Source organism: Monopterus albus, unplaced genomic scaffold (genome assembly GCF_001952655.1).
Source record: "Monopterus albus unplaced genomic scaffold, M_albus_1.0 scaffold146.1, whole genome shotgun sequence".
NCBI lineage: Eukaryota > Metazoa > Chordata > Actinopteri > Synbranchiformes > Synbranchidae > Monopterus > Monopterus albus.
In genome coordinates this window covers 682,986-709,387 of record NW_018128026.1, presented here as the reverse complement: position 1 = coordinate 709,387, position 26,402 = coordinate 682,986, and the positions used below count along the sequence as shown (strand labels likewise).

The window sequence follows — 26,402 nt, the reverse complement described above, 5'->3', positions numbered from 1 at the left end:
TGTGTGCGCTGCAGGACTGTGACTGGCCAGGGTTAGATAACATCATCATCATCACTGGAATTATCTCTATCAATGTCAGGAGCATTGTGTCAGAGAATACATGAGAGACAGTTGTGCTCCTGGCTTGTTGCTCTGGATGGATGTACAGGGCGAATGTCAAATGTGGACCCAGGAAAAGAGCAGTGTTGCCAAACAGAGACAGACAGAAGAGATATTGTCCTCACTGGCTGCGCTGTTTTTGTCTCAGTAGTACAGCCCTCTGCATCTCCAAGGTCTGTGAATAATTAATAATGAAAGCATTTCATAAATAAATAAAAATGTGAAATAAATGAAAAACTTACATCCGACTTGTAGAAAAACATTCAGATTTATGAACTGCAAACATTTAACCAGTGAAAGTAATACTGCAGCCAGCCGACACCACAAAGCTAACTTGAGGATATTGTGGTACACACTGTATGGCAGGTGAGGCCGTTCAAAACTGCTGTTTATCCTGGGTTCATCTGCTAAGTCCACCTTCTTGATGTGTAGTTCTTCTCTCTCCCTCTGCGCCCCAAACCTAGCCTACCATGACATCCTGTTGGTATACAGGAGCATTTTCCTGGCCCTTCTGCTGGGTCCCTCAGGCAGTATTCAGCTCTGTAGTGGAGGGATGATCGTCTCCAAGGTCTGCCTGTGGGAGACACCCTTTGAATGAGGAACTCTTAATAGTATTAGTTAAGCAGAATAATCCTGTGATTAGCAGCTGAGCATAGCTGATTTGTTTGTGCACAGTGTGGGAGGGTAATGATTATGTAGTGTATAGACTTCCTTTTATATGTGTTTTTATGTGTTCAGAGATCAGAAAAGCGGCAATATTTTCTGTTCGACGCATACATTTTTAACAATAAGGAAAATAGTGCAATATTTACAGCTGCTGTAAATTGAATTATTTTATATTTGAGAAAAAAAACATTATTGGTTTAAGACTATAATCTATGCTATAAACTTGGATGTAATGTAACCTACTGCACTTTTTTTTTTTTATAATACTTTGTATAATGGGAGACTCATATTTCAGAAAACACTTTTAGCCTTTTATGGTTTAAGTTCCATATAGTCTATTTAGCCAATTCAGTGTTTTCACCATTCTCCTCCCTGGAGCTCCTCACACATTACTGCATATTGTTACTACTGTAACACGGATCTACTACTGACCCACTAACATACCATACACGAGAAACTGAATATTTCTAAATAACTTAGTGATACTTTTACTTCACTTTACTACTATGAGTTAGCTAATGAGCCACAGCCAGTAGCTAAAGCTATTATTAGGTAATACATCATTGCTTTTAATATTATGTTAGTGACATGGCAGCTTGAATACTTTTAACTAATAATGTAGTAATAATGTATTTTATGTAGGCCTGTACTTTCTCTCCTTTCCTACAGCAAAGACCAAACAAGTGAGTTTGTTTCGCGCGGTTGTGTCTGTCAACAGAGCCGGGCTAACTTTAACTAGCTGACTTGAGTTGACAGCTGGCATTAGCTACGTGCCTGTCGACATTTAAGCTACGTTAATTATAACGGTAAGATATTTTGCTATAACAAGCTTGTATTACTATTAATCATGTGTCCAGTCTGTGACGGCATAAATGGAAAAAGGTAACACCAACGCTAGGTTAGCTAGATTTAATGCTAGCATAGTTGGTTCTCCTGCCCCGCAGAGAGAGAGAGAGAAACCAGTGAGGCTGTCTGCATTATGGCTAGGGTTGCTTCAAGAGTTTCTTTTACTGCCAGGCCAAATTTGATTTATGTCTTTGAATGCAGTCAATTCAGTGGTGATGGTAAACGCAAGGAAAGCCCCCAGAAATGTTGGGAAGTACACGCCGACACATAAGAGGCCTCATCATCCAGCCAGAACCATCGTGACCCGCAGCCAGTGTGTAACCAGCCCCAGCTTCTTCCACAGGCTTCCGTCTGAGATTTTTGACATGATCCTGGATAAACTGTCTTGTAAGTGTGATTGGCTGGGCTCGTAGCATACCCAGTTAAGAGTACATGTCCTTTAGAGTGTGTTTAAAACACACTTCCCACCATAACTTGCCCAGTATAAAGTAGCTGAGACAGCCAGCGAGCCAGCTGCACAGGCCTAAATCTTATTTAATTTGGTCAAGGTCAGCTAAGCAAGAGCAGTGTGACAAATGGAAATTTCAGTTTCAGTAGTGCACTGTAATAGGCTCACTGAGACACATAAAACATTTAGTGAATGACACTGTTTGTGTTTGTCAGTGCTTGAGATCAGCGTGTTCAGCATGGTGTCCAAAAAAATTAATAGACACATTGTGGACTATATCTCCACCGTGGCCTGGAAAAATAAAATGGTCATCCAGAGCTTTCACCACTCCAACTGCCTTGAACAGAGATCCACTACTGGACACTACAGAGAGCTGGGTAAGTGACAGGCTTATTGCTGGTATTCACGCCCTGCATGTAACATACAGTCCATCTGAGTGATCAGCACACATTACTAGAGATAGGCTGCCATGTGAAGTGAAAAGAAAATGTTGCATTTTTTAAATTTGATAATGTGCTTTTGTATTAAATGTCTCAGGTTTATTGTTCAAGAGATGCACTCTGCTGTTACCAACAAAGGAGAGGTTGAAGTTTATGTTTAGCAAGTTTTCTCAGGTAAGAAAGGGACAGGTGAGAGGACAAACAAGAACAGAATACTGTGATGTGTTTTATTTACGTAGTGCCTTTTCTTTTCACAGGACAGGGCCAGAGAATATAAGATGTTAGCATGTTAATGTTAGTTGAAAAAAAAATCCATATCAGGTGCTTTTTACCCACTGAACAACTCAGTCTACTCTGTGAATGACTGATTAATCATTTGCTGTGCAGGCACAGCGTCTGTGCAAACACCGCAGCCAAAATGATTACACCAGAGTTTTATTTACCAAATGGACAACATTATATGTTTAGCTGAATTGGCTTGGTTTCATTGTTTATCGAGCAATAAAGGAGTTAGTGTGGTCCTATTTTGGCTAATTCTATTACATTATATGGAATGTGACCATTGCAGGAGATGAAATCGTAGTGCTATTGCTATATTGTTCAGTCTTATTATCTATGCTCAGATGGTACCGAATGGGCACAATAGTTTCACAAAGCTGCCTTGTTGATCTGTTTCAGATTCCCTGCTTCATGTTGGAGCAGTGTCTAGCTCCAGACTGCTTCGGTTTTTCCTGCTATGGTGTCTTCCTCCAGGTGAGAGACTCACAAAATCAAAGAATTGTGTAATATATTGAAACTTTAATGTAATGATCAGAAATTACAAATCAGACACAGCTAAGGGTGCATAAACAATATGAGTGTCTGTAGATTTGACCATAAACATGTTTGTAGCCACATACAGAGATCTAGTTTTATCTAATTTAAAAATTATCTTTCCAAATTATCACACATTTTATAATTCAGACATTTCATAGTAAATTATTCATAGTGAATTTCAGCAAATCAGGCTTTGATTTAAAGGTTTATTTTAAGTTGGTGTGACTCTTAAAATACATTGGAGTACCTGTTCTCTTGCCTCCCAACCTAGACTGTGGTTAGGGAAATTGCCACCCACGTGTGTTTGCGATAAAAGGTGGTCTGAGCAGGGTTTAATGCTAATGCAGTTCAGGTCAAACTGAGCACCAAAATTACACTACAATGGCTAAGCTGCACCTCTTCTCCCACCTCAGTGTAGGAGCATTCATTCGTGGCAGGAAAATACTAATCACATCAATGTGTAAAAAAGGAAATGTGTGACCAAGGAAAACTGCATAAAGACTGTGATTGAAGCTACACCAGCTTTGCTTTGGCAGGAAACTAGAGGCCTCAGTGAACTCGTGGAAGCACAACACAGCACAGTCAGGCTTGGTACTACAATGTGTTTCTGATCTGAACATAAGTGGACAGCTGAGACACATCACCTTTTTACACCACGTCAATACACATGCACCTCCAAGGTGCCCAGCTGACCACTGGTTTTCATATTTTACTACTGTGACATGTCTGCTTAAGGTCACAGGTACAGTTATTACTTCAGTCTGTTACCTGACAAGTACCAGTAGACTCCTTAACCAACGAAGAAGGAGAAGATGAGCGTCAGATTTGTCCATGGATGCATTATGAAAGCTTTTACAATACATTGATGGTTTTGTGTCTGACATTTCTCAGCATTTTTTTGAGCGTTGGCATGTTCTCACCAAATCAACCCCAACATCATGCATCAATGACATATTTTCTCTGAACAGCCTTGTCGGAGGCGCATCAGGGCACATTAGCATTGCCACTACAAAAGATACAGTATGTGATCAAATGCGTCCCAGACCACCTCAGCAAGTGGTTTCTCTGATCGGATCACAGTCCGTCTTGGTGGTCGTTTACACTTGTATTCAACACTGTCCACTTGTGATCTGATTGCCCAGGGTACATTTTAAAACCAAGTCTAAATGGGATATCAGCTCACACCTTATAGTGTATAGACCCCTAACCATACTGAACACCAAAAACCCTGGAAAAAAAAACTCCAGGTGGAAACACATTGAGTATATTAGGTTGGAAAACCTAAGGCTCATTCTGACTCATCGTTGCCTCACTATTGTGTCCCATCCCAGTTTCTGAAAAACATTTTACTAGAATAGTGAAATAATGAATTAACAATATTATATGATATTATGCTGATTCTTTACAGACACTAATTGCAGGGTGGGATGAGCTGGAGTGCCAAAGAGTGTTCAGCTTCCTGTGTAACATCACAAACCTGCTGCAAAAAATGGAGATCGTGATCACGGCAAAGCCAGGTGTGTGTCAGTGTTTGGCGGGGAGAATACTGCTGAATGTAGAAGAGGACAGAGCAACTGTCCATCATAGAGGACATGCTTCTTCTGTTAAACCCACTATGTAATGTATTACTCTGTGATAACTGTCCCTGGCTCAGATCTGTGGTGGTGGACATAGTGACCTGCTTATCTGAGTGAGTGGAAAGATGAATGACTAGTTAACAGCATTGCAGAGGGGTAGAGTGGTGAGACTGACTAGCCTGGGCCTTTTACTGTAAAATTCTTAAGAGGCATGAATCAATAACATGTTATTTTACTCCTTTGTGTGTCTGTCTTCAGGGGTGAGGTGGTACCAGGAGCTACAGCTCCGTGTTTTCTGCCGTCAGGTTCTGTTGGACCCATGGTCAAACCAGCTGGAGTGTCAGTTCTGGCTAACACAACTCCTGAGGCCTTGGCCCATGGTTAGCCAGGCACACTTACTGTTCATCCTCTATGGACCCCTGATGCCTGAGGGTAAGAGAGCCCTATCAGTTAAAAGTTAATAAAAATATGTTGAAATGTGATTAAAATGTACAACACAAGTCTATCTGAAAGATCGTTTTGAACAATCACACATAGTTCATAGCAAAGCATAGAATCTATTGTACTGTACTGTGACACTGCCCAGAAAGCATTAGTGTCATATTGTGGTAGTAGAGACATATGAAGTGAGTGGGTTTCTCCCCTGCATGCAGGCACTCTGGGCTGGCGGTATGTGGTGGAGAGGTGGCTGCCTCACAGTGCTCTGTGGGACCTGGCCCGAGCCCTCCTACTGCTTTTTGGCAAACTGGAAGCCAAAGGCTGGACCAGTGACTCGATACTAACAATCCTGGAGGAGCTCTTTGGTATCGTACCTGAGTGGTTTTCAAATGTTATGATGTTGCAGACCTTGGGTTAGACACATAATAGGTTTTAGGACACCAAGGTGAAATGATGTTATTAGACTAAAACACAAGGCCCTGTGTAAGCACTGATTAATTTTTGATCTTCACCAGATGAGGGATCTTCAGTTACAGGATTTGTAGCCTCAGCTAATAGTATTAATTGAACTGAACCATATTCCAGTCATTCCCCAGCCATGGCACGTGGAGAATGTGGCTCGTCTACTGGTGCTGTGTGGCAGCTCTCTCTGCTACACTTTTCTGGCCAGCAAGGCCCGGAACGGACGACTTTTCGAGATCTCCAGACTCATCGTCTACATCATACTGGTGAGAGTACTAGTTATTTTATCATCAGCTGAATGGAGTGATGGAAGTTGACTTCAAATGAAGTCTTGTGTTACAGTTAGTCGGGTATATTGGGCCAATACATTAATGAGCTATTTGCCAGCATTGTCCATTTCTGATAGGACAAAATGATTGTACTGTTATTGTACTGTCAGGACAATGACGATACATCCAGGAGTAGCTTGAGGTTGACTTTGAAATGAATCATTTTGACTTGTAGTTAAAGTTAACCGCTGTGCCTCCCATTTGTTCAGTTTTCTGTTTTTTGTTTTGTTTTTATGGTTTTGCCCACAGGTGTGCGAGAAGGATGGCTATCACATGAGCTGGGCGGTTAAGTTGGTACAGCAGATCTGCAAGAGCTTCACCACAGTTCATGAAAAGTTCTACTTCATCCAACAACTGGAGAACACGTTTTCAGAAATCACCAGGGAGTTTGTTGAGGTTTCTGCAGCAGGTGAGATGGAGCAGTTTTCTCTAGTGATGAAGTTCTTAACACCAAAAATTCATTATGGACAACTTTGGGATTGATAATGCCTGTGGGGGGACACTTGCTACTTGCACAAAGTTCCACAATATTTTGACATTGCAGTCATAATAGGATCTTAATGGGTAATATAAAACAGTACAAATGGGGCTTGAGTGAAAAGGATTTACAGATGCTGAGATGTACAACTGAAAGCATTCAGCTGTAATCAGGAGACAGAAAATGGTTTTTCCTGGAGTGTGGAGTAGCTTGTTTTATTGATGGATGTCAGCTCAGACAGATGGCTTTTACACTGAAGTCCTTATTCTTCCTTACTTTATTGAAAATATTTTCAGCTTGGGCAGATATGTGTTTGCCTCACTTTTTCCACCTAAAGCACACTGTCATTTGCAGCCATCCTTTAATCTTTGCTGCACCCGTGCTAATGTTTAACGTTTGAAATGCTGCTACGGAGTGAAAAAGAACACGTTTTTGTCTCAGTGTTAATGACAAAAGATCTGGGAATCACATTTAAATAAAGAAAGTGTAATGGGTGTAAAGTGAAGATTAGAATTCCTGAGGGAATATCTTTTGGAAGAATGATGTGCATCCTTAAAAGGTCAGTAATACCATTATGTTTTCAGGGAACCATCTCGAAGACAGGGAGACTTTCCAAACCCTGTGTATCCTCCTGGACTCCAGTGCTCGCTTTCACACAAAATTCCTCCAAATGTTCCTCAAATAGGAATGATGCAGGTTGCAGTGGCAACATGTGGAAGAGATTGGGAAGAAACCAACGCCAGTAATCTAGGAGCGCAGCTAAAGACGTGAACGAGAGTGAAGGACATTTACAACAATATTAAGACTTGAACATAGACTGTGTTTTCATGGTAGCTTTGAAAGTTAAGAGAGGAAGAATTTGACTGACAGTTCACTATAAATAACACAGCATGTGTTGGCTGAAAACAAACAGTTTGGCCAAACAGGATGGCTAGTGATATACATTTTATATTTTTCTCAAAGTTTAAAATCTTGTTCTTAAACCATCTTGGATGTTACTTTTTATAAACAGTATTTAATATTTATTGACATTTACAGCATTGACACACTATTTATTGACTTTGAATTTCTATGTAAATATAGTTGTGATTTGAGTTATTATATTGGTGTTTTCCAATCTAATTTGTCTTCATTTTCATGTCTTTATAAGTTTATAAGGCAGCGTTTTGGGGCAGACCTCTTAAAAAAAGGGAAATAACAGGGATTCAGCAAATAAGCTTTTATTATCGTACAGGTAGTTGTTCTGTATTGAACACATAAAAAAGCTCAGTGGAGGAAATTAGTAAAGCATGTGTTAAGGAATAAAAAAGAAATGTGTATTTTAACAGCGATGTTTAAGGCCTACATCATCGAGTGTGATGGGTACCCCCAGAGGTGAGTGAGATCTAGTTAAAATGCCCACATCGTGTCCATGGTCACAGGCTTTTCATCGACTCACATGGTCATTGCTTTGATGTGATCTGGCAGGAGAAAAAAACAACAAATGTTATTTTTTCTGTGCAGCCTGGTTGTGCCTTCTTTGCATGTGATGGATTATGTGTTTTGATGCAGGTTCAAACTGAAAATATTAAGTTTTGAAAAACATTTCTTATTAGGTCTTATTGGTCACAGAGCATTTATACAAAAATATAAAAGTCTGAGTGGATTCCATGGGCAGTAACACAGCACAAGAGCTTTACATTCAAACTATAGTATATACAGCACAAAAGCACTTTGGATGGGAATTATTTTTGTCAGGGAGGTAAACTAATTTTAAAAATTCTCCTTAGTGTTAAACACTGTCCAAAATAACTCGTGTTTCTGGGGCTGCTCATTTGGTCTCCCATAATAATTTAAATCCCATCCAGAGATACTGTAGATACAATACACCGCAGTCACTTCACGTGTTGACATGATGATACCTACTGTGCAATTTGTTCTGTGAGTGTGGGGAACAAAGACATCCATCCCTTAATAATGGTGATAGACAGGATGCAGGCAGCATTTGAACGTGGCCTAAGTACAACAGTATTATTAAATACACTAGACGGACACTTTACCTTGCAGCCAGTCCAGCCCTTCCTGTAGGCCCTCTCCTTTAATACCATTGCTGGCACTGGAAAAAATGAGGAGTTAATTTCTTTGCGGCACACCATGACTTTCTCATGACTTTTCTTGGATGCTGGATGTTTAAACTGTCTTCCTATTAGTCCATCTGCCTTCCATCTGTCTAATGAGTAAACATCATGGAAAAGACGTATATAAAAGAGCCAGGCTTTTGAAAAACAGCTTTTTGCTTCCTAATATTATTTAATCTATGAGCCATGAAAAAAAGGGCAAATACTGTGAGCAGATACTGGAAACAGACCCAGGAAGTAACCTGAGGTTTTGTCTCTGTTTAAGGCTTTAAGCTGTAATTCTGGAAGCACAAAATGTTGTGGATGGGGAAGTGCCAGGGTTTAGCTCAGTTCAGTCAGTTTGATCCATTCACTTTCTTCAGCAATACCTAGTACTGTAGACTGTGAACTGTAGACATTCACTGCCTTTGTTTAGAGATACCTCATTGGAGTGTTTACAATATTTTACAATAATGTGGTCACATGAATGTCATTCTTGTAGGACTGAATGTGCGACCAGAGTCAAAAACAGAAGAAATATTGAACTAAATCTGGCTTGTTCTGACAGTATGTAGCCTATTTGACAGATACTGTATATTACCAGATGTGCCATGGCTTGTCTTTGATGCTCTCCAAACACAACATTTGTGAGACCTTGACAGAAGACATGGCGTCCTGCAGATCCATCTTGTTAGCAAAAAACAGTAATGGTATCTTTTTGCTGTGGATATCTAGACAGCAAGACAGACATATAGATCAGTGAATCAACAGCCAACAATAAGATGTTTTATCCAGTTTCTGTAGGTTAAGGTTTTGGACTTACAGTGGCTCATTGAGACCCCTTTACTTTTAGCACACTTTACTGTAGTTACACACATATCAAGGAAAGCAAACAGGATGCACCTGACCAAATGCTAAATTAAATACAAGTATGGGAGTTTCCTACAGTCAACCTGTGGCCAATTATATAGAGTGAATATATAATAAAGTGTTTTATCTCTTTATATACTGTATGACCCCTGAGTCATGTTTGATATTTGAAGCCATAAATCTTGGTCAAATGTACAAACTTGCCAGGCTGGAGAAAATGGAAATTGTGTCTATAATGTATTTTTAGGAGTAACACAAAAAAGAGGCATTTTGTACCTTCGTGGCTGAGAAGAGTATCTAGCTCCTCTTTAGCAACAACCATTCTCAGTTTGTCACTGCTGTCAATGACAAAGATGATGGCATGGCTTTCTCTAAGGATGACATGAGAAGACACAACTGACACAGAGTCACGTTAATAAATTTTAATAGTTAATCAGCGATGGGCGTGTTGTGTGTGCATGTGTGTGTATCCCACTTGTAATAATGCTCCCATAGGTTTCTGTATCTGCTCTGCCCAGACATGTCAAACGCTGTAAAAGACAGGCTGCATGCAGGGGGGAGAGAGATGAGATCGGCTCAGATGGAGACATACTGGTTCATGTCTGTAAACTAGTCAAAAACCAGTTAAAACATGCTGTAAATGTCAGCAGATTTCTACCTCGAACTCTTGAACCTTTCAACGTTGAAGCCAATTGTTGGGACTCTCTCTTGTTCCGGTGTCTGCATGTACAATCCCCCCATACACACACAAGCACAAAAAACAGAAAAGTAATGGCAAATGTATGTCAACAAGGAAATAGTATAAGGAAAGTATATGGGCTTTACCTGACTAACATGTTTCCATTCTTCTGACAATGGGCCTAAATGATTCGAATGCTGAAAACAAGCAATGCAGGTTTTGACAGGCCTTCAATTTGTATCGCAAATCCTCCTGGGCATTAGAAAAGATTTAAGTGTATCACGGGTCTGTGTATGGCAGGACTACACACTCAAAGGCCACTCAATGCCACAGTGACAGAATTATTTAATAACAAAATAAAGGCACTAAGCATTAAACCCAGTTTTGTGTGCTTACATGAGCTGGCTTCAGTTGGTTGATGATGGTAGTTTTTCCACTGTTGTCCAGTCCCAAACACAGCACGCTGACCTCTTTCTTCCTCAGGCCGAGCCAGCCCGACAGCTTGTCCAGCAGCCCCATTGGACTTGATTAATGCTACACCATTTAAAGTTTGAAATGTGCTGGATGTGCAGATTCTCATGAAAGTGAACATTGGTGATAAACACAGATATGAACAGTGTGTTCCCCCTTTCTGACAATAGCCGGCATGCCCAGGCAGCATCTCAGCTTGTGACAGGTAATCCTATTAGAGCGACTTAAGCTCTGTAAACCACCTGGTGACCTTACCATGGAGTGTGGAACTTCCCAGGTCCCCCATCCCCATGCATTTGATTTATTACTCACTAAGGGTCCACTGAAGACACAACAGCAGCAGCAGATTCTACATCTTCTGCTCACTGCATCAGGCTGTGGAGTCAGTTTGTTACAGACTATAGTAAAACATCTACAATAAATTAAAAATAACGCACAATGCAAATAAAAAATGTCAGAGCAAAACACAAACCTAAATACAGCATATTATAAACAACAACCCTGGAAATAGAGCTAAAAATAGGAAAACATATGTGACAATAGGGTTTATGAAGGTTTCTTTGGATTATACATCTGAGGTTAAATTAGCATAATAACATAAATTAGCATAATAACATAAGGTCTAAGTTCGCCATCTTTTGGTCAGTATTGTGTGTAGTTTTATGTAATGCAAGTTAACATTACAATAATCCAAAAAGTTTGGAAATTCTTCACTGAAAGGTGCTATAAATAAAGTTTATTATATCATCATTATTATGTTATTTCAGGACCAACTCAGAGACATTCGACTTTTTAAATAAAGGTATTAAACAGACTGGCACGGCTAGGTTTCTGTCTTCAGTCAGGAGTTTTCATAGTTTTTTGCTCACCCTTCTTAGAAATCAAAACAAAATTAAATGAGCATTCAATCACCAGAACTGTTCCTGTTTATTTGCAAATAAATATTCGCTGTAACTGCCTCTTACAGTGTGCAAGATCTACAACATCTCTTTGGAAATCATAGAAAAATAAAATACAAGAATTATAAGTATACTTGTACTTTGTACAAAAGAACGTTCTAACATTGCTCAGCAGTAGAACATGCTAAACAAACAGCATCTGATATTGTCCACATTCTGTAGAGGGGTGGTGACCGTGAGCACGTCTGCAAAAATGGGTGTGTGTTTGAATGTGTGCGTACACCTCTCCTGCTCCTAAAGGCCTGGATGCATAACTACGCTGTGACCGAAAGGCACAGATCTTGAAATCCAGTTTACCTTCGACATCACCGAGTCCCAGTTTGCAATACAAACTACAAGTGTAGACAGGTGGTTCTTGTCTCGAATATGCAGTAGAACTCAAACTAATGGCTAATGTCCTGTGACTGCACAGAAACGTTTAAGTGGCTCTAAAGTGTTTCTGTCCTGCATGGTTGACGGGCTGTAAGGCATTCTGTGTGTGTATGTCAGTGTATGTCAGCGTGTTTGTTACTCTTGATGTTAGAAGGACACATGGTGAGTTATTATGCTGCCGTTAATGTCCATCTTTCTCCACCTTCCTTCTCACCAGTTTCCACCAAGCAGGTTTTGGCTATAGTACATCTGCTGTCTCTAACTTATATTCTGCAAGACTTCCTATTAACCATTGACTTAGAGAATGAAAAACAACGGTACACATCTCAGTACATGACACCATCTACTGCAGATCCCATAGTTTTCACTTCAGACTACATTTATACACCGATTTCCCAAATGGCCAATGACCTTTACATGACCTCAATGGAAGTGCAGACTTTAGTAGAAGGAGGACTCTGTGAAATCCATCTGGTAGCTTTACACCTGAGACAGATTATTCTGCTCTGCTTTAGCTCAACTTTGCCCCAGAGCTGCAAACCAAAGTCTATGTGCATGTGTGTGTGCTGAAACAACGAATAAATGTGTAAGGAAGAACCAGTCCAAGGTATGTTTCCAGACAATTTCAAACATCTAATATCTAAACAGTATTTAAGATCTGTGAGCATTCATATGTTGAGACAGTGGATACTGTGTACTTTCAGGCAATGTATATCATTCAGTCGCCCAAAAAAAATCATGCTGTTTACACAACTCAGGACCCTCTTTGCTAAAAATATGGCCAGATTAGACTTGTGTGATTATTCATCTAAAGGAAACAAACCCAGTTATGTAAGCTTTGCATGTGACAATAAAACAGGTGGATGGTGTTGTGTGAGCCTCATGATTATACTGTACAGAAAGGTGGCAAATTCAAGGAAAAACCAAGTAAGGTGCTGGGCCACCAGGACAGCTTCAGCGCTCCTTGGCATTGATTCTATAAGTCTCTGAACTCTACTGGATGGATGAACACCGTTCTTCCAACAGATATTCCCTCATTTGGTGCTTTGATGATGGTGGTGGAGACGCTGTCTAACATGTCACTCCAAAATCTCCCACCAGCTGGGTTGAGATCTGGTGACTGCCGAGTACATAGCATATGTTTCACATCACACCAGTGACCCCTCATGCCCTATGGATGCGGGCATTGTCATCCTGGAAGAGAGCAGGTGTTCCTTTTGTCACCCATCTGTATGTCAGCAGGAGTTCTTTCATTGCACAACTCTGCATAATAGTGTATTGCTGATTTGGATAAAAAAAATCCTAAATAAATATAACATTTTAAATAAGATCCAGATTTACTAGGGCTTTCACATACAGGACTGCACATATATAGATATTAGGTTATGATAATAATTATCGATTAATTGTCTATACACTAAACATTCAAGAAATCTCCATAACTTGCTTCTTGCTTTGTTCTTCAAGTATTAGTGTACCAGATTCTCTGGAGAGAAGGACAACTAAAGCAATGCAAATACCATCATGAGAAATAATCATAATCCAAAATAAAAAAATATTGATATTTGTTAAATAAGAAAATTGCAGCTACATGAGCACATAACTTGGAGCAAGAAAAGCAAAAGTTAAAAGATTCAGTAGATTACATTTCCAAATCTACATCCCTAGATGTTGTTGCTCCACACACAAAGTACTGTCGCTGCAACAAGGCATTACATTCCCCTAGGTGAGGGCAAGTCTGTAAAGTCTAAATCAGACTGTAATAGTCTGACAAAACCAGGTATGCTGGATAATGGGTGGATAATAGAAAAAGGTCTGTTACTACTGGATGTGAGGGAGAACACGGGGTAGTCTGCTGTGGTAGTCTGTCCAATGACCTCCTGCATGAGGGGTTAAGACTCAGGCACAGGCTGAAGACTGTCTGTCCTATGGTCTAGACTTCACTTCCATCTGGTCCATCTATCTGTCCATGCCAGGCGGTGTTAAAGAGCGTCCTCATACATGGAAGCCATTCTCCTGTTCTTGCAGTAGCTGAAGGCGAAGGGTCTGGACGCTGCTGATGATTCGTCTCTGATGGCCGATCAGCTCCACCCCAATACGCCTCACATCTCTAGGCCGAGAGGGGAAACACAGATACAAACAAATATGCACAGAACACTTTAACTATACACTTTCACTAAACACATTAATTCTTAAGCTCCTTTTATAGAGCCCACCTGAGTCACGTAGGCTACTGTAGGTTTACTCTGTTTGGTAAAGGGGAGCAATAGTTTGATCATGTGGCACAGATCACAGATGCACTTTGACCTTCACTCATCAGCCTCAGTGCTACAAGCCCCATTTCAGTGATTTAATAGTGCACTTCAGTAACACTGGTGGACTTGTGAGAGATAAATTACGAAAAGAACAGTCAAAATTGAAGCTGCAGAGATTCCTGATATCCTAACTTTTAACCTCTAGTACTGGTCAGGATCAAAATGCAGCATCCTATACTTCTCATAATGCAGACCCCTTCTGTCTGATAAAAACCTTCATCTTTCAAATGATATACCTCTAATTTGAAACACAGGCTTTCTGTTAAAAATTTGAAGTCACAAGCTGAAACTGAGATAGCCCTGATGACATCACTATGACACCATCAGGGCAATTTTCTCTCACTTACGAAAGCTTCCTTGCACATCCAGAGAGGGCAGTGACAGACTGAATAGTGTTCCTCATTATAGTACAAGTAAACTAACTTCCTGAATAAATAAAATCCCTGGAGTGCCTGTTTAAATCATCCCTGCTGCTACAGCGATAGCTCATATTTGGTTTCCTGCCATTTAATAATGATTATGTTTGGCTCCTCTACTCACTCAATACTCATCCTGGCCACAGAATCCAATGTGTTGTAGCCTGCTGCCATAAAATTGCTCTTGTACTGACTCATCTTGATGGAGTCCAACCAGTCACCGATGGAGATGAACATTGGGTAGTCCATTTCCTCCCCCGGAGACTCTGGTAGACTGGTGCAAAACAGAAAACTCAGTTGATGTCAGATCCTTTCTTGTCTTTTTAAAGCATCCCAAAGCTGGAAAACATAACTGGCCCAGGTTCTAGGAGTGACACACACCTGGTGCTTCTTTAAGGTGTAGGACTAAAACATATGTCAACTTCTTTAACCAAGAAAAGTCATCCTGTCTCGGCCTAGATGTACTGTAGGACATAGCTCAGTGTTTATTGCGACTCAAAACACTCTCAAGCTCTGAGGTAATGTTATAATGATAAATCTCATGACTAGTATCTGCTGTCTGTCTCTAATGTCAGGACAGAGATGGGAAAGAAGGTCTTTATGTATTCTGCCTCAGCCACCTGGAACAGCTTGTAAAATAAACTTAATCTACTCACTTTGGTGTTATTGACTGAATTCAAGTCTATTGTGACTGCACTGATGAATGAGTCCTTCACTACTTGGCCCTGTTCTTAACTCTTTCATATCTGTTCTTGATATTATATTAGTTAACAAAATACATGCTGCTATCTTTGGGTTTGGCTGGGTTTTCCCTGGGAAAACATTAGTTAAAAAACAACAGCAGCAACTGACCGATATGGTTCCTGGTCACTACTGTATTTAGCAATTGAATGCATTAAGAGATACAAACTCCTCTGTGCTGTACCTCTGAAAGTCCTCTACCAGTGGCAGCAGGCTGCTGGGGTTGCGGATCAATTTATCCAAGAAACAAACAACATCAGTAAATCTAGGCCGGTGACTCCTCTCCTTCTGCCAGCAGTGCAGCATCAGTTGGTGCAGGGCCACGGGGCAGCCCATTGGTGCAGGTAGCCGATAGCCCTCTTCGATGGACAGAATCACCTGGAGTGACAGGTAGATGTGATGAAGGGTGAAGGCAGCTACAATTTACAATTTAATCAGCTTAAAATTGTATCTCTTTAGCCGAAAGGTTAGAGAAGAGGAGGAGGAGGAAGAAGAAGAAGTTAAAATGCTCTGTTTCTCTGTGATCTTGAAGACTGCAACAGATCAGACAAACACTATAAACCCACTGGATAAAACAGCATTGTTTGGCATTTGCATGTACAGTCTGACGTTGCTTTTACAAAGCTTTACGATGGTCCTATTACTTTAAATGCTATGAAAACTCTGAACATTAAATATTGAAAAGGTTGACATCTACTAGATAAAACATTTTCAAAAGCACTGCAATATTGAAAATGAAATTTTGATGAAAACAGATGGGCTCACCAAAGCTATTACACTTCATCCTGAGTCAGGAATCTCTGCAAAATGTCAGGGCAATCCACCCAACAGTTCCTGAGAAGTTTAATTTCTGAACAAAGTGGTGGAATGATTGAGGCCATGCTGTCGGCATGGCTAAAAACAGAAGCATAACAACGATACCTTGGGAATATTTAAGTTACAATGACAACAGCTCTGCCTCTCTAATTGTAAGGCTGCAGCAAAGAGAATGATCATTTACTTGATCCTAGAGCATGAATCACAGAAGTAATTTCTGAAGAGAGCAGAACAATAAGTGTTAAATAAGAAGTGTCAGAACATTTTTTGTAAGCTTCTACTCGTATTATTTCCCTTAACCTCCAACTCAGATGTTTTGTTTCCTGTAGAAAACAAATTTGACGATCTCTACGATCAGTTAGTTTCCAAATGTACAGTATGAAAACTTTTTTGGTTTTGTTTCTTATCTGAGCTAATAGTAAGCACAGTATTAGCCTCCATGTACTATAGTAGATCTCCAGTCATATCTGCTGGTCTATGGGAAAGCATGTATCCATGTAGGGAGCAGTGGAAAGTGGCTGACCAGAATGAGATAGTGTTAGGCTGGTTTTGCGGCTTGGCTGGCCTTTTGCCTTGGAAAGCATTTTGAAGCAATTCCCAAACAGCACAAATCCTCCCCAAACCCTGGAACCATAGTGATTGTGTGCATGCGGGCGTCTGTGTATAGATGTGTATACTGTAAGCCTGTGTGCGAGGGGTTGAAGAGATTACGGTGGAGCTTTCACACTCAGTGGAGAGAGGGATGGCTCTGCTTCCTCCATTGCCCCTCCAATCCCTGACCACAGCCCAGGGATCAGCGGGATACTCAGCCACACTGAATCCATGACTTTAAACTCCCCCTCTGCTGGACCAAAGTCCTCTGAACCTTTGACCTTTACTGCTCTTCTCTGGTCCCTCACTCTTTTTTATCCATTTGGTGACTCTCACCAGTATTTCTGCTCCAAACCTCCTCTCTCAAAGAAAGATGTTTGATGTGAGAAAACAGGGAGCAAGTGAAAGAGCAACAGTTTTAACAGATATAATGAAAAATAAACTCAGAATTTACTCAGCTGGGCAGGACTTGAAATGAAAAGTCAACACTGAAGCATGGTGTAGTGTTGAGGTTAGAGGATCAGGCTTATGGGGGACATTTTGTGGAAACAACATGGAACAAGTCTCATCCATCCTCTAAGGACAAAACCTTTGAGCAAATAATGTACAGAAATAATTTGCTGAAAAGTAAAACGATACCTTAAATGTGCCACGCTAGTCAAAGAATTATTACATTAATCTTTCCAAAATAACAAAACTTATACTAAACTGTGGGTTTTCTTCAGGAGTGTCCTCCCACAGTCCAAAGACATGCAGAACAAATTAACTGGGAATGTAAATGTGAACAGTTGTTTATATCTATGTCTAAAGGGCTATTAGATGGCTACAGGACTCGCTTGAGGTTCTTGAAGATGCTTCAGCTCTCGTCCAAGAGACCACAATACTCACATCCTGATTAGACATCTCCCAGTATGGCCGTTCCCCATATGACATCACTTCCCACATGACGATGCCATAGCTCCACGCATCACTGGCCGAGGAGAACTTTCTGTACGAGATGGCCTCAGGCGCTGTCCATCGGATTGGGATCTTACCACCCTGTCACACACAAAATATAAATTAAAGAGACGTAAACATAATATTGTATATCCACTCATGGATACATGCATGAAAGGATCAGCACACCAAAATACAGCCTGCAAACTAAAAAGTAAACAGTTAAAACTTTTTATTGCGCACAGCAATATCTCAGCTCCTCAGTGGCCTCAACCATGCAAATATTACTTTCTAGCAATTGGAGAAAGCTGTTACTGTGTGCTCAGGTGAATGCAGAGCCATTTTAAAACACACAACACTATATTTCACAAAAACTGTGGGCACAAATGCTCGGCAGTTCTGAATTCTTAAATCAGAGTTCATCACCATTTCTGTTTATGGCCTGCAGTTTTCATTCACACACCATCTCACCTCACACCAACCTATCTCACCTGGCCTTGCCTCGCCTGACCTCTCCTGTCCTCTCTGTGGATTTCAGCCACAGTCTTATGGAGCAGAAAGTTAAATTTGGAACCATAAACAACATTTCCTTCACACAATAACCTCAGCACAAACCAAGAAATGGAGGTCACTGTGGGCTCAGACAGATTTACGGAGCAGCGTCCTTTCAACCCAAATGATTTTGAAGTTTTAATTTTGCTATGGAGGGCAAGTCTATCACTTTCACTGGCCTCAGGATAGAAGACAGAAAAGGCCAAAATTTCATCAGTTCTATCTAGCAGGAACAGAATGATGCCTCGGTTTGCTGATGTGTGTAGACAGTAGATAACAGCACCAGTGTGTCAACACTATCTTTGATGCTTGTCCTTTGAAGGAAAATTTTAGTGTGCAATATTCCAAGTGCATATTCAGTGATTTGTCCACACCAATATCACTTACATTCAGGGACGCTATTAACCTGCTTGTGATAATAAAGACACAACAGCAGCCAGTAGGCTGTTGGCAGAAAATAAGTTATGAGTTCCATCTCCAGCTGCTGGTGCACAGATATGACAGAGATATATATATTTAAAGTCATGCAGAGAGAGGATCAGCCACAGAACAGCTGGTAAAGAGTGTCTTGAAGAACCTCGGTACATCTCCGTAAATTGAGTTGAAACCATTTCCTGAGTCTCAACTACTGCTCATGTGCGTTTCATAGTTTGAGATGTCACCTTTACTTTTAATGAGGTTCTCTCCCAAAGGCAGGAACAGACTAGGAGATGTCAGCCAGATGGCAGTAAATATGACTAACTGGAACCAAGGACTAGGAAAAACTCAGTTTGCTTTGGTGGTGCTAAAGAATAAAAGTGAAATATGTACTGCATAAGCTTTAGAAAGAAGTAAATGTTACACTGGCATCCAGGTTTCCCGATTGGTCAATTACATTTCATTCTAACTAGATCCAGTCCAACCGATCTAAGCCAATTAAAGATAAATCAGTATTTGCATTTATAATAGCAGATAAATATGAAGAAATTAAAGTACTGTAAAGCCAACGATAGGTGTTTTGGCTATTTTATTAGCAATCCCATTATTGCATGGCCTGTACACCAGAAAGCAGTGCCACTCCACTGTTTGCAACACACCAGTCCTGTAAGTTCACTGATCGCGGCAGAAAACACAGTTAATGTCTACAGCTTATTGATAAACTAGCGTTTATGTTTATTAATGAAAAACATTGATACAAGTCAGTGAACAAGGGTCCTATCATTTTGTCACCTTGTCAGAAAATTGCTGACAGCTGTTATAAAAACACAGTGTTGCTAAAATATGTATCACCAAAGTTAACTACCGTACAGCTTGTTAGCGGTAGACTACCAATAAGCCTTTGATGGAAGGTGTTTCGCTCATTCTGCCTAAATGACATAGTAAACACATTATACTGTATCTGTGACTCACATGTCAGTTACTGAAGATTTTATACTGGTAGTATCAGGTTTAAGGCTAATAAAGTGCCTTTCAGAATTAAAAGCTAATTATTAAATGAGCAGAAAAACACTAGAAATAAATGTGTGTACACACTGAGACAAATACATGACAATGACAGCTGCTTCAGACGCTCCCCATGCCCCCTTCAATAACTACATACAGGCAATCCCCAGTCAAAATTCCTTGTTGTGTGTTTTTGTTATCATCTTATTTTTCTGTTAAACTCCAGATATCAAAATTGGCATCAGCCTTAAAAATCCTGTATCATCCAGGCTGTGCTGTGTATCACCATGAATGGGGAGATGATGTGACAAATGTGGCACTAGATGCCACACTGCCTTACCTTTGTTACCGCAATTTAATAGCAGCAAGTTTAGGACAGTCAATTTCATCATTAAGGGAAAAGCTCTCTAGCATTAGAAGACTTGTGTAGATCCCATTCAAGTGACTGAATTAAATAACCTGTCATTGAGCCCAAATGAGGCACCAAATAAAGTAACAGCAAAACTTTAAAACCATTTCCAACAGTAAGAGGCTTAGTGTTCCTTCTCAGAGATGTTTAGTGTCTGTATTTGTGGCGCACAACCACAAAACTTGTTTTCTAAGAAAAGCAGCCCAACCATGATTTTCCGTAAAATACAGCATCATAGGTTTTTCAGTACAAAAACTGAACAAATTTAAAGTTAAGGAACATTTTGGCATCATACTTCTGATCCCCCCGAGCAAAAGGTTTTCAAATTAAGACTTGGGTTAAGATGTCACTGTTGTGCAGAGGGTTTTGAAGTACCACGGGAGTATAACATCTGAACATTTAACAATTGCATATGGTTTAGAATGGCTGAACTGTAGGTTGTCAGGGGTACCGTTGTGGTGTAAGCGGCCTCTGGGTCATCCTCCAGGACTCGGGACAGGCCGAAGTCTGACACTTTACACACCAGGTTGCTGTTGACTAGGATGTTTCGAGCTGCCAGGTCTCGGTGAACGTAGCCCATGTCTGACAGATACTTCATGCCTGAGCCGATGCCACGCAGCATGCCAACCAACTGGATGACAGTAAAGTGGCCATCATGTTGCTGATGAGGAGACCAAGATACAGAGAAACAATTATTTGATGGAAAAAAAGCCCTTGCAAAACCTGGAAACAGCACAGACAATAAGGGAGAGAAAGAGTGCAAAGATGGAGTCAAAGAAATGACACTGACAAAAAACCTGTGTAGCCTCAGAACATATTGTCAAATACTTCAGTTATTTTAATAGGAGAGAAAGTCGCTTGTTCTGAGGTTTGCTGGCTGTGTATTGACTGAACAGTAAGCAACATTAAATATGGCCCAAAATGTTACTTACAAAACACAGTTAAACAGCTTGTTTTTCTTACAGTTTTTGAAAAACATTCTTGGCCAGTGGCTACGTGCAGTCCCCTATGGTCTGGTACAGTCACTGAGGGTGATCTCTTTATAATGACTGGACTAACAAAATCCTGCAAGGGTGTTGCTATTTTTACAGATGAAGGCACCGATGCGTGATCCTTTTGTCTTATTATATCAGCGGCATTGTCATGCGCTTATTTCCCACAAAAATACCACCTGAGGCCAAAAACAGACAGACAGTAGTCATACTTGAGTTCTCTGATCACTTCAGCACTCTCACCCTCAAAAATGAGTCCAGCGATCCGTTTTCCATGTACTCCACCACAATCATCACGGGCCTGCCTGCAAACACAACAACACATGTCTTAGTTCTGCAGAGGTTATGTTGAAAAAGAGGACAGGAGAAACCGGACAGACCTCGAACAAGACTCCAGAAAGTAAAGTCACTCAAATCAATGCATATAAAGTCAGTTTACACAAACCCCAGCTGGTCTGCAATTTGTTTACATGGATTAAACTCACAAATGTAGAGTGCTGTGTGTGTTTTGTGTTTGTGTGTGAATGTGTAGTGACTAATGCATTTTGTTGGATGACACCTCAGCTACTTCCGTTCGATAAATAAAGACCGCGACATACAGTCAGAAGCTGGTACAGTATGTGGAGTTTTGTACTGAGCTTTTTAATCAACATTGGATTAAAGGGTAAATATCAAAGATGAATATTTTTGGATCATGGACGCTGGGTTTTGTGTTACAGTAAGACTCACCATATTTAAATCTGACCTAAAAATGTGCACCATGACTTGTCAATGAAGCTATCACTTAATAATTACAAGTAGTGCAATGCTAACATTAAAACACCTGGGGCCTACATTTGCCAAGATGAGAAACGCCAACATTTCTGATGTTGCATCTGTTACCATCTATTTCCTATTTGAGCAGCCAAACTATCATAGCATAGCATCAAGCAAAGCGTTGTAAGAATGACAAATAGTTTGTACAGTAGGTCACCAGACCATTAGGGACAATGGCCCTAAATGATCCTCTGACCACAAAATAATGTTCGCAGTCATGTAGGTGATACACTACACTCTGGTAAACATTGCCGACAAATACTCACAAAAAAAAAAAAAAAAAGTGCAGGCTCAACATTTCTGGCAGAGGGAAACAGAGTGTGTTTACCTTTGCTGTCAGTCTGAGACAGAGAAAATCAGAGCACGAGTGAGACACACAGATCATCCACAGTAGCTGACTGATGCATCACACATGAAACTTTTTCATCTCAACATGCTCAACAGAACAGGACCTGACATCTAACTGTTTTTGGTAACAGGTGCAAGCACAAACTCTTTCTCCAAATGTTAATTTTCCCCATTAAGGATCCCCACGGTGATCCAGACTGACTGATTTACAGACTGGTCCAGGTCTTTGTGCCTGGGGAGTAGTCAGCCGTTTTGAACTGCTGGAAAGAAAAGTTTTACGGGAGGGAAGCAGCACTATGGTATCACACAAATTAATTATTCCACTCAAATTGCAATATTAAAAAACATATTTTGTAAGATCTAATGATACAATTTCAATAAAATTAACGGGTCCTTTCAATACATGTGAAAGGATGCATATTGGAGCATTTACAGTATATTAACATAAAATCAACACAACATCAAAAAACCTCTACAACACTGATTAAATCTCTTTCAAGAAGGCTCATGTGTTTTCAGCATTTTAACTAATCTAACCTAAATAAGTATCAATCATCAACAAAAGAATGTTGATTCTAACCCACACTCCTGTTACAAGTGAAAAAGGGCACACAGGGTATATGGACTGGTGGATGAGCAGAGCCGTGGTCTGTACTAGACCGTTTCACTTTACTTTAGAACAAATAGACACACGATGGTTTTTTGGCTTGTTTGTGTTTTGTTTTAATTAAATGTCACCGTCACATCCTTGCCTCTGCAGACACACTTTCATAACACATATCCAACGGGGATAGACGGGAAATGATTTGATCAGGCTTGGCTTTCCTGAGCTAATTAGCTCGGTCTGGAAACAATATATAGTTATGCAGTGCAGCTCCTGAACAAAAACAAATGCACCTGTTTACCAGAGTCTAATGTGTCACCTGTTCTTTCGGCACAGGTATAGCAGTCAGTCACAGCACAGTACTCTTCATAATTAGTCTCTAAAGAACAGCGACAGATGGAAGGAAAGAAAGATGGAGAGAGTGAGAGAAAGGCCCAAAGACAAGCAGGCGGACAGAGAAAGGAAATTCAGAATTAATACTGTATATGCACCACTGTGAGATTGTGTGTGCATGTGTGCATGAACACTACTGAATCAGTAGTCAGAGGGAATGCTTGCTCTAATAATTTCCTCTCTTCTAAATACAGATGTTTCTTATGTTACATTCAGCCCATTTCACTGAATATTTATATACTTTTATGTTTGTGTGATATTATGATGTGTAACCTTTGACCACCGATGAACTTGAGTCAAAGTGGCCATTTGTGCCAAATTTGAACAAATTCCTTCAATGTGTTCCAAGATACTATGTTCATGAGAATGATCTGGACGAACGAATGGACAGATGGACAACCCGAAAACATAATGCCTTTACCTAACTCAAGACACTTAAATCTTACATCAAGATTCACTTAGTGTCCTTTTGCCACAGGGTTAAACAGCATCTCATGGAAGACCATGAGACAAAGAAGTTAGTAAACAGACCTTCAGGTATGAGTAGTGATCAAACTATTGTTTCTGAAGTTAAAAAACACATTTCACCAAAGGAACATGGGAAGATGTCCAATATGGGGCAGATACAGTATTCTGACTATAGAGTAATATCAGTATTGTTGATAAATAACAGTAAATAACAGACATTTGAATGTCTATTCAGTCCATTTGGTTGGTTCAAAATGTTGTTCTTTTATCAGTGAAATCATCATCAATCATAGATTTATTAATAACAATAATAATAATAATAATGTATCGGCCTTTATCAGTTGAATCCTTGTCAGTGAAGTCAGACCTGAGGAGTGTCCTCTGTCTGCTTTCAGGTTGACAGTCTTCAGGGGACACATTAATATTCACAGCCATGTATCAGTTTATACACCCCCTGTAAAAACAACCGTATGTTGCGCTGGGTGAGCCCCGTAAAACAGAGCTCGTTAACAAGTCCACACTCACTCACTAACACACACACACACACACACACACACACTTTGTGCAGATAAAGCACATCCCTGCACAAATACAGCAACATTGAGCTTCACAGCAGTGCATATAAAGATACAAATGCACATACACACCCCCTCACATAGACCATACTATGGTTGTGTAGAGGATCATGCATGCTCTACAAACACACACACACACACACACACACACACACACACACAAATATGTGTATAAGGACAACATATTGTTGCTTTAAAGCGAAACACTTAATGTGGGCACAACATTTAGGTTACTGCCATACAACAAAACTGTGAGGACTATTTTTAAACACAACCATAATGACTAGTTGCAGATGTTCATATGAAACAATGTACATTTTTTTGTTGTCTGAATTCTACATGAGAAAATGCAAGACACATACAGCAGTGTATGACAGGAATGTACAAACAAAGCAGTAGTCTTGCTTTGTGTGGTCAACTACCAGTGTAGTTGTTGTGCACACGGTGTTCACACTCAGACTTACATGAACATGTGAGGCAGTGACAGAGGGTTCCCCTCGTGTTTCAAACAGAACTGTGATAAAACATTTTAGTATAGCACTCACTGGACTTGTGATGAATATGCTTGACTGGTTTATAAATGTAACATTAGAGCCACATCTCTAAATACACTTTTCATCTGCGGTATCAGTAGGTTCTATTCTGTAAATTCCTGCCCAAAGTACTTCAGACATGACATTGCAACAAGGATGCACCACATATGCCACTGTACAAATACACATCAGCATGTGTAGGTCTCATTGGCCAGTAAAAACAGCCAGGCATACACCTCTGTGATATCAGATCAATTAAGCTACATCTTCCATGATCCCTCTTACTTTTGGTGACCACGCCCTCCAACCTGATGATGTTGGGGTGGTCAAACTGTCCCATGATGGATGCCTCCCGTAAGAAGTCCCGCCTCTGACGCTCCACATAGCCTCCTTTCAATGTCTTTATTGCCACAGCAATCTCCTTCTTCCCCGGCGTTCTCAGGCGACCACTGCACACCTCGCCAAACTCACCTGGAATATAAATGCACACAAATAAAAATCATAAGTTACTGTAGGAATCCATCATCAAACACCACACCATCGGCCAGCAGCATATTACACCACTGGGGGGCACTGTTGCAGTTCTCACCTGAACTCCAGCATTACTGGCTCTTCTCTGATTGGTTCAATTTAATAAAATTCTCTCTTTCACCTTCTAAAAAAAGCTTCTGATCTATTTTTAAACTTTCTTTTGTTCTCTAAAGCTGTTAAAGCTTTAATATTCTTGCAGTCTGTACAGAGAAAATGACTATGAGACACTGAAAAATGAAAAAAGCATCCTCTTTAGTGTGTACAGTAGGGGGGTCCACAGCAATTACATATATGGAATGAAAATATATAATCTCTTTGGGCACATTTAAAGCTTTTGTTATTCTGACCAACATGAAGGGAATCTCTTCCACTCACAGGGGAATGGCACAATTCAATGAGACACAAGTGAATGGGCATGTAGGTGTGTGTGCAGGCCTGTGTGGATGTATACCAGCTCCGATCACCCTCTCGATGCGGATCCTGGCTGGGTCAATCTCCTTGGTGAACTCGTGGACAGCCTGAGTGGGGTCCTCATATGTGTCAGGATCCACATATGTTTTTATACCTGGGAAAGGAACTGTGGGCACAGAGAGAGAAAGATACCGAGACAATGAGCAGGAGCATGTGAGTGTGTTCTTCTCTGTTATCCTGATAACAGGGTAAAATCAGCTAAACTTAGATGACCACTTCTTAGACTTGCATAACATTTGAATTAAAATTAAAATTAAATACAAAATACAGTATAAAACCCTTTACTGCTGCTGCCAAGAAACTGCTACAGTACTACTGTTTTAAGTTACTCACGATACTACTACTACTGCTGCTGCAGTATAAATACTATCCAACCAAGGTTAATTAGACCCCAGGACACAATTCTGCACTTACCTGTGGAAAGAGT

General features: G+C 40.3%; 3 protein-coding genes across 9 annotated transcripts in view; 1 reads left to right on the top strand and 2 right to left on the bottom strand.

Moving 5' to 3' along the window:
- Positions 1-633: 633 nt before the first annotated feature.
- On the bottom strand, positions 634-10,763 carry LOC109968269 (ADP-ribosylation factor-like protein 6). Its single transcript, XM_020614423.1, has 7 exons — positions 10,641-10,763; positions 10,224-10,285; positions 10,041-10,109; positions 9,842-9,936; positions 9,297-9,426; positions 8,632-8,694; positions 634-673 (listed from the first exon to the last, which is right to left on the bottom strand). The coding sequence occupies exons 1-7, from the start codon at positions 10,761-10,763 to the stop codon at positions 634-636; spliced, it is 582 nt and encodes a 193-aa protein (XP_020470079.1).
- LOC109968267 (F-box only protein 47) lies at positions 1,044-7,700 on the top strand. 6 transcript variants are annotated; one of them, XM_020614418.1, is made up of 12 exons: positions 1,044-1,317; positions 1,435-1,448; positions 1,813-1,998; positions 2,275-2,436; positions 2,597-2,673; positions 3,178-3,252; positions 4,724-4,832; positions 5,151-5,324; positions 5,546-5,695; positions 5,916-6,058; positions 6,371-6,530; positions 7,184-7,700. In XM_020614418.1, exons 3-12 carry the CDS (start codon positions 1,827-1,829, stop codon positions 7,282-7,284), a joined length of 1,323 nt encoding a protein of 440 aa, XP_020470074.1. In that variant the 5' UTR covers positions 1,044-1,317; positions 1,435-1,448; positions 1,813-1,826; the 3' UTR covers positions 7,285-7,700. The 6 variants fall into 6 exon arrangements, with proteins under 6 accessions (XP_020470074.1, XP_020470073.1, XP_020470070.1 ...); XM_020614417.1 differs by having other exon boundaries at positions 1,408-1,448; XM_020614414.1 differs by having other exon boundaries at positions 1,048-1,317; positions 1,435-1,571.
- Positions 10,764-13,096: 2,333 nt separating the features above from the next.
- The window catches only part of LOC109968295 (ephrin type-A receptor 6), a 160,197-nt gene continuing 146,891 nt past the window's right edge, over positions 13,097-26,402 (bottom strand). Inside the window, exons 10-17 of one of the 2 annotated variants that reach the window (XM_020614458.1) lie at positions 25,956-26,081; positions 25,259-25,444; positions 21,480-21,541; positions 20,696-20,905; positions 17,814-17,963; positions 15,703-15,896; positions 14,902-15,051; positions 13,097-14,156 (exon numbers count right to left, since the gene is read on the bottom strand). In XM_020614458.1, the coding sequence (XP_020470114.1) occupies positions 14,042-14,156; positions 14,902-15,051; positions 15,703-15,896; positions 17,814-17,963; positions 20,696-20,905; positions 21,480-21,541; positions 25,259-25,444; positions 25,956-26,081 (1,193 nt within the window). In that variant the 3' untranslated portion in view covers positions 13,097-14,041. The remainder of the gene's footprint in view (positions 14,157-14,901; positions 15,052-15,702; positions 15,897-17,813; positions 17,964-20,695; positions 20,906-21,479; positions 21,542-25,258; positions 25,445-25,955; positions 26,082-26,402) is intronic. The other variant, XM_020614459.1, reaches the window with a different exon arrangement.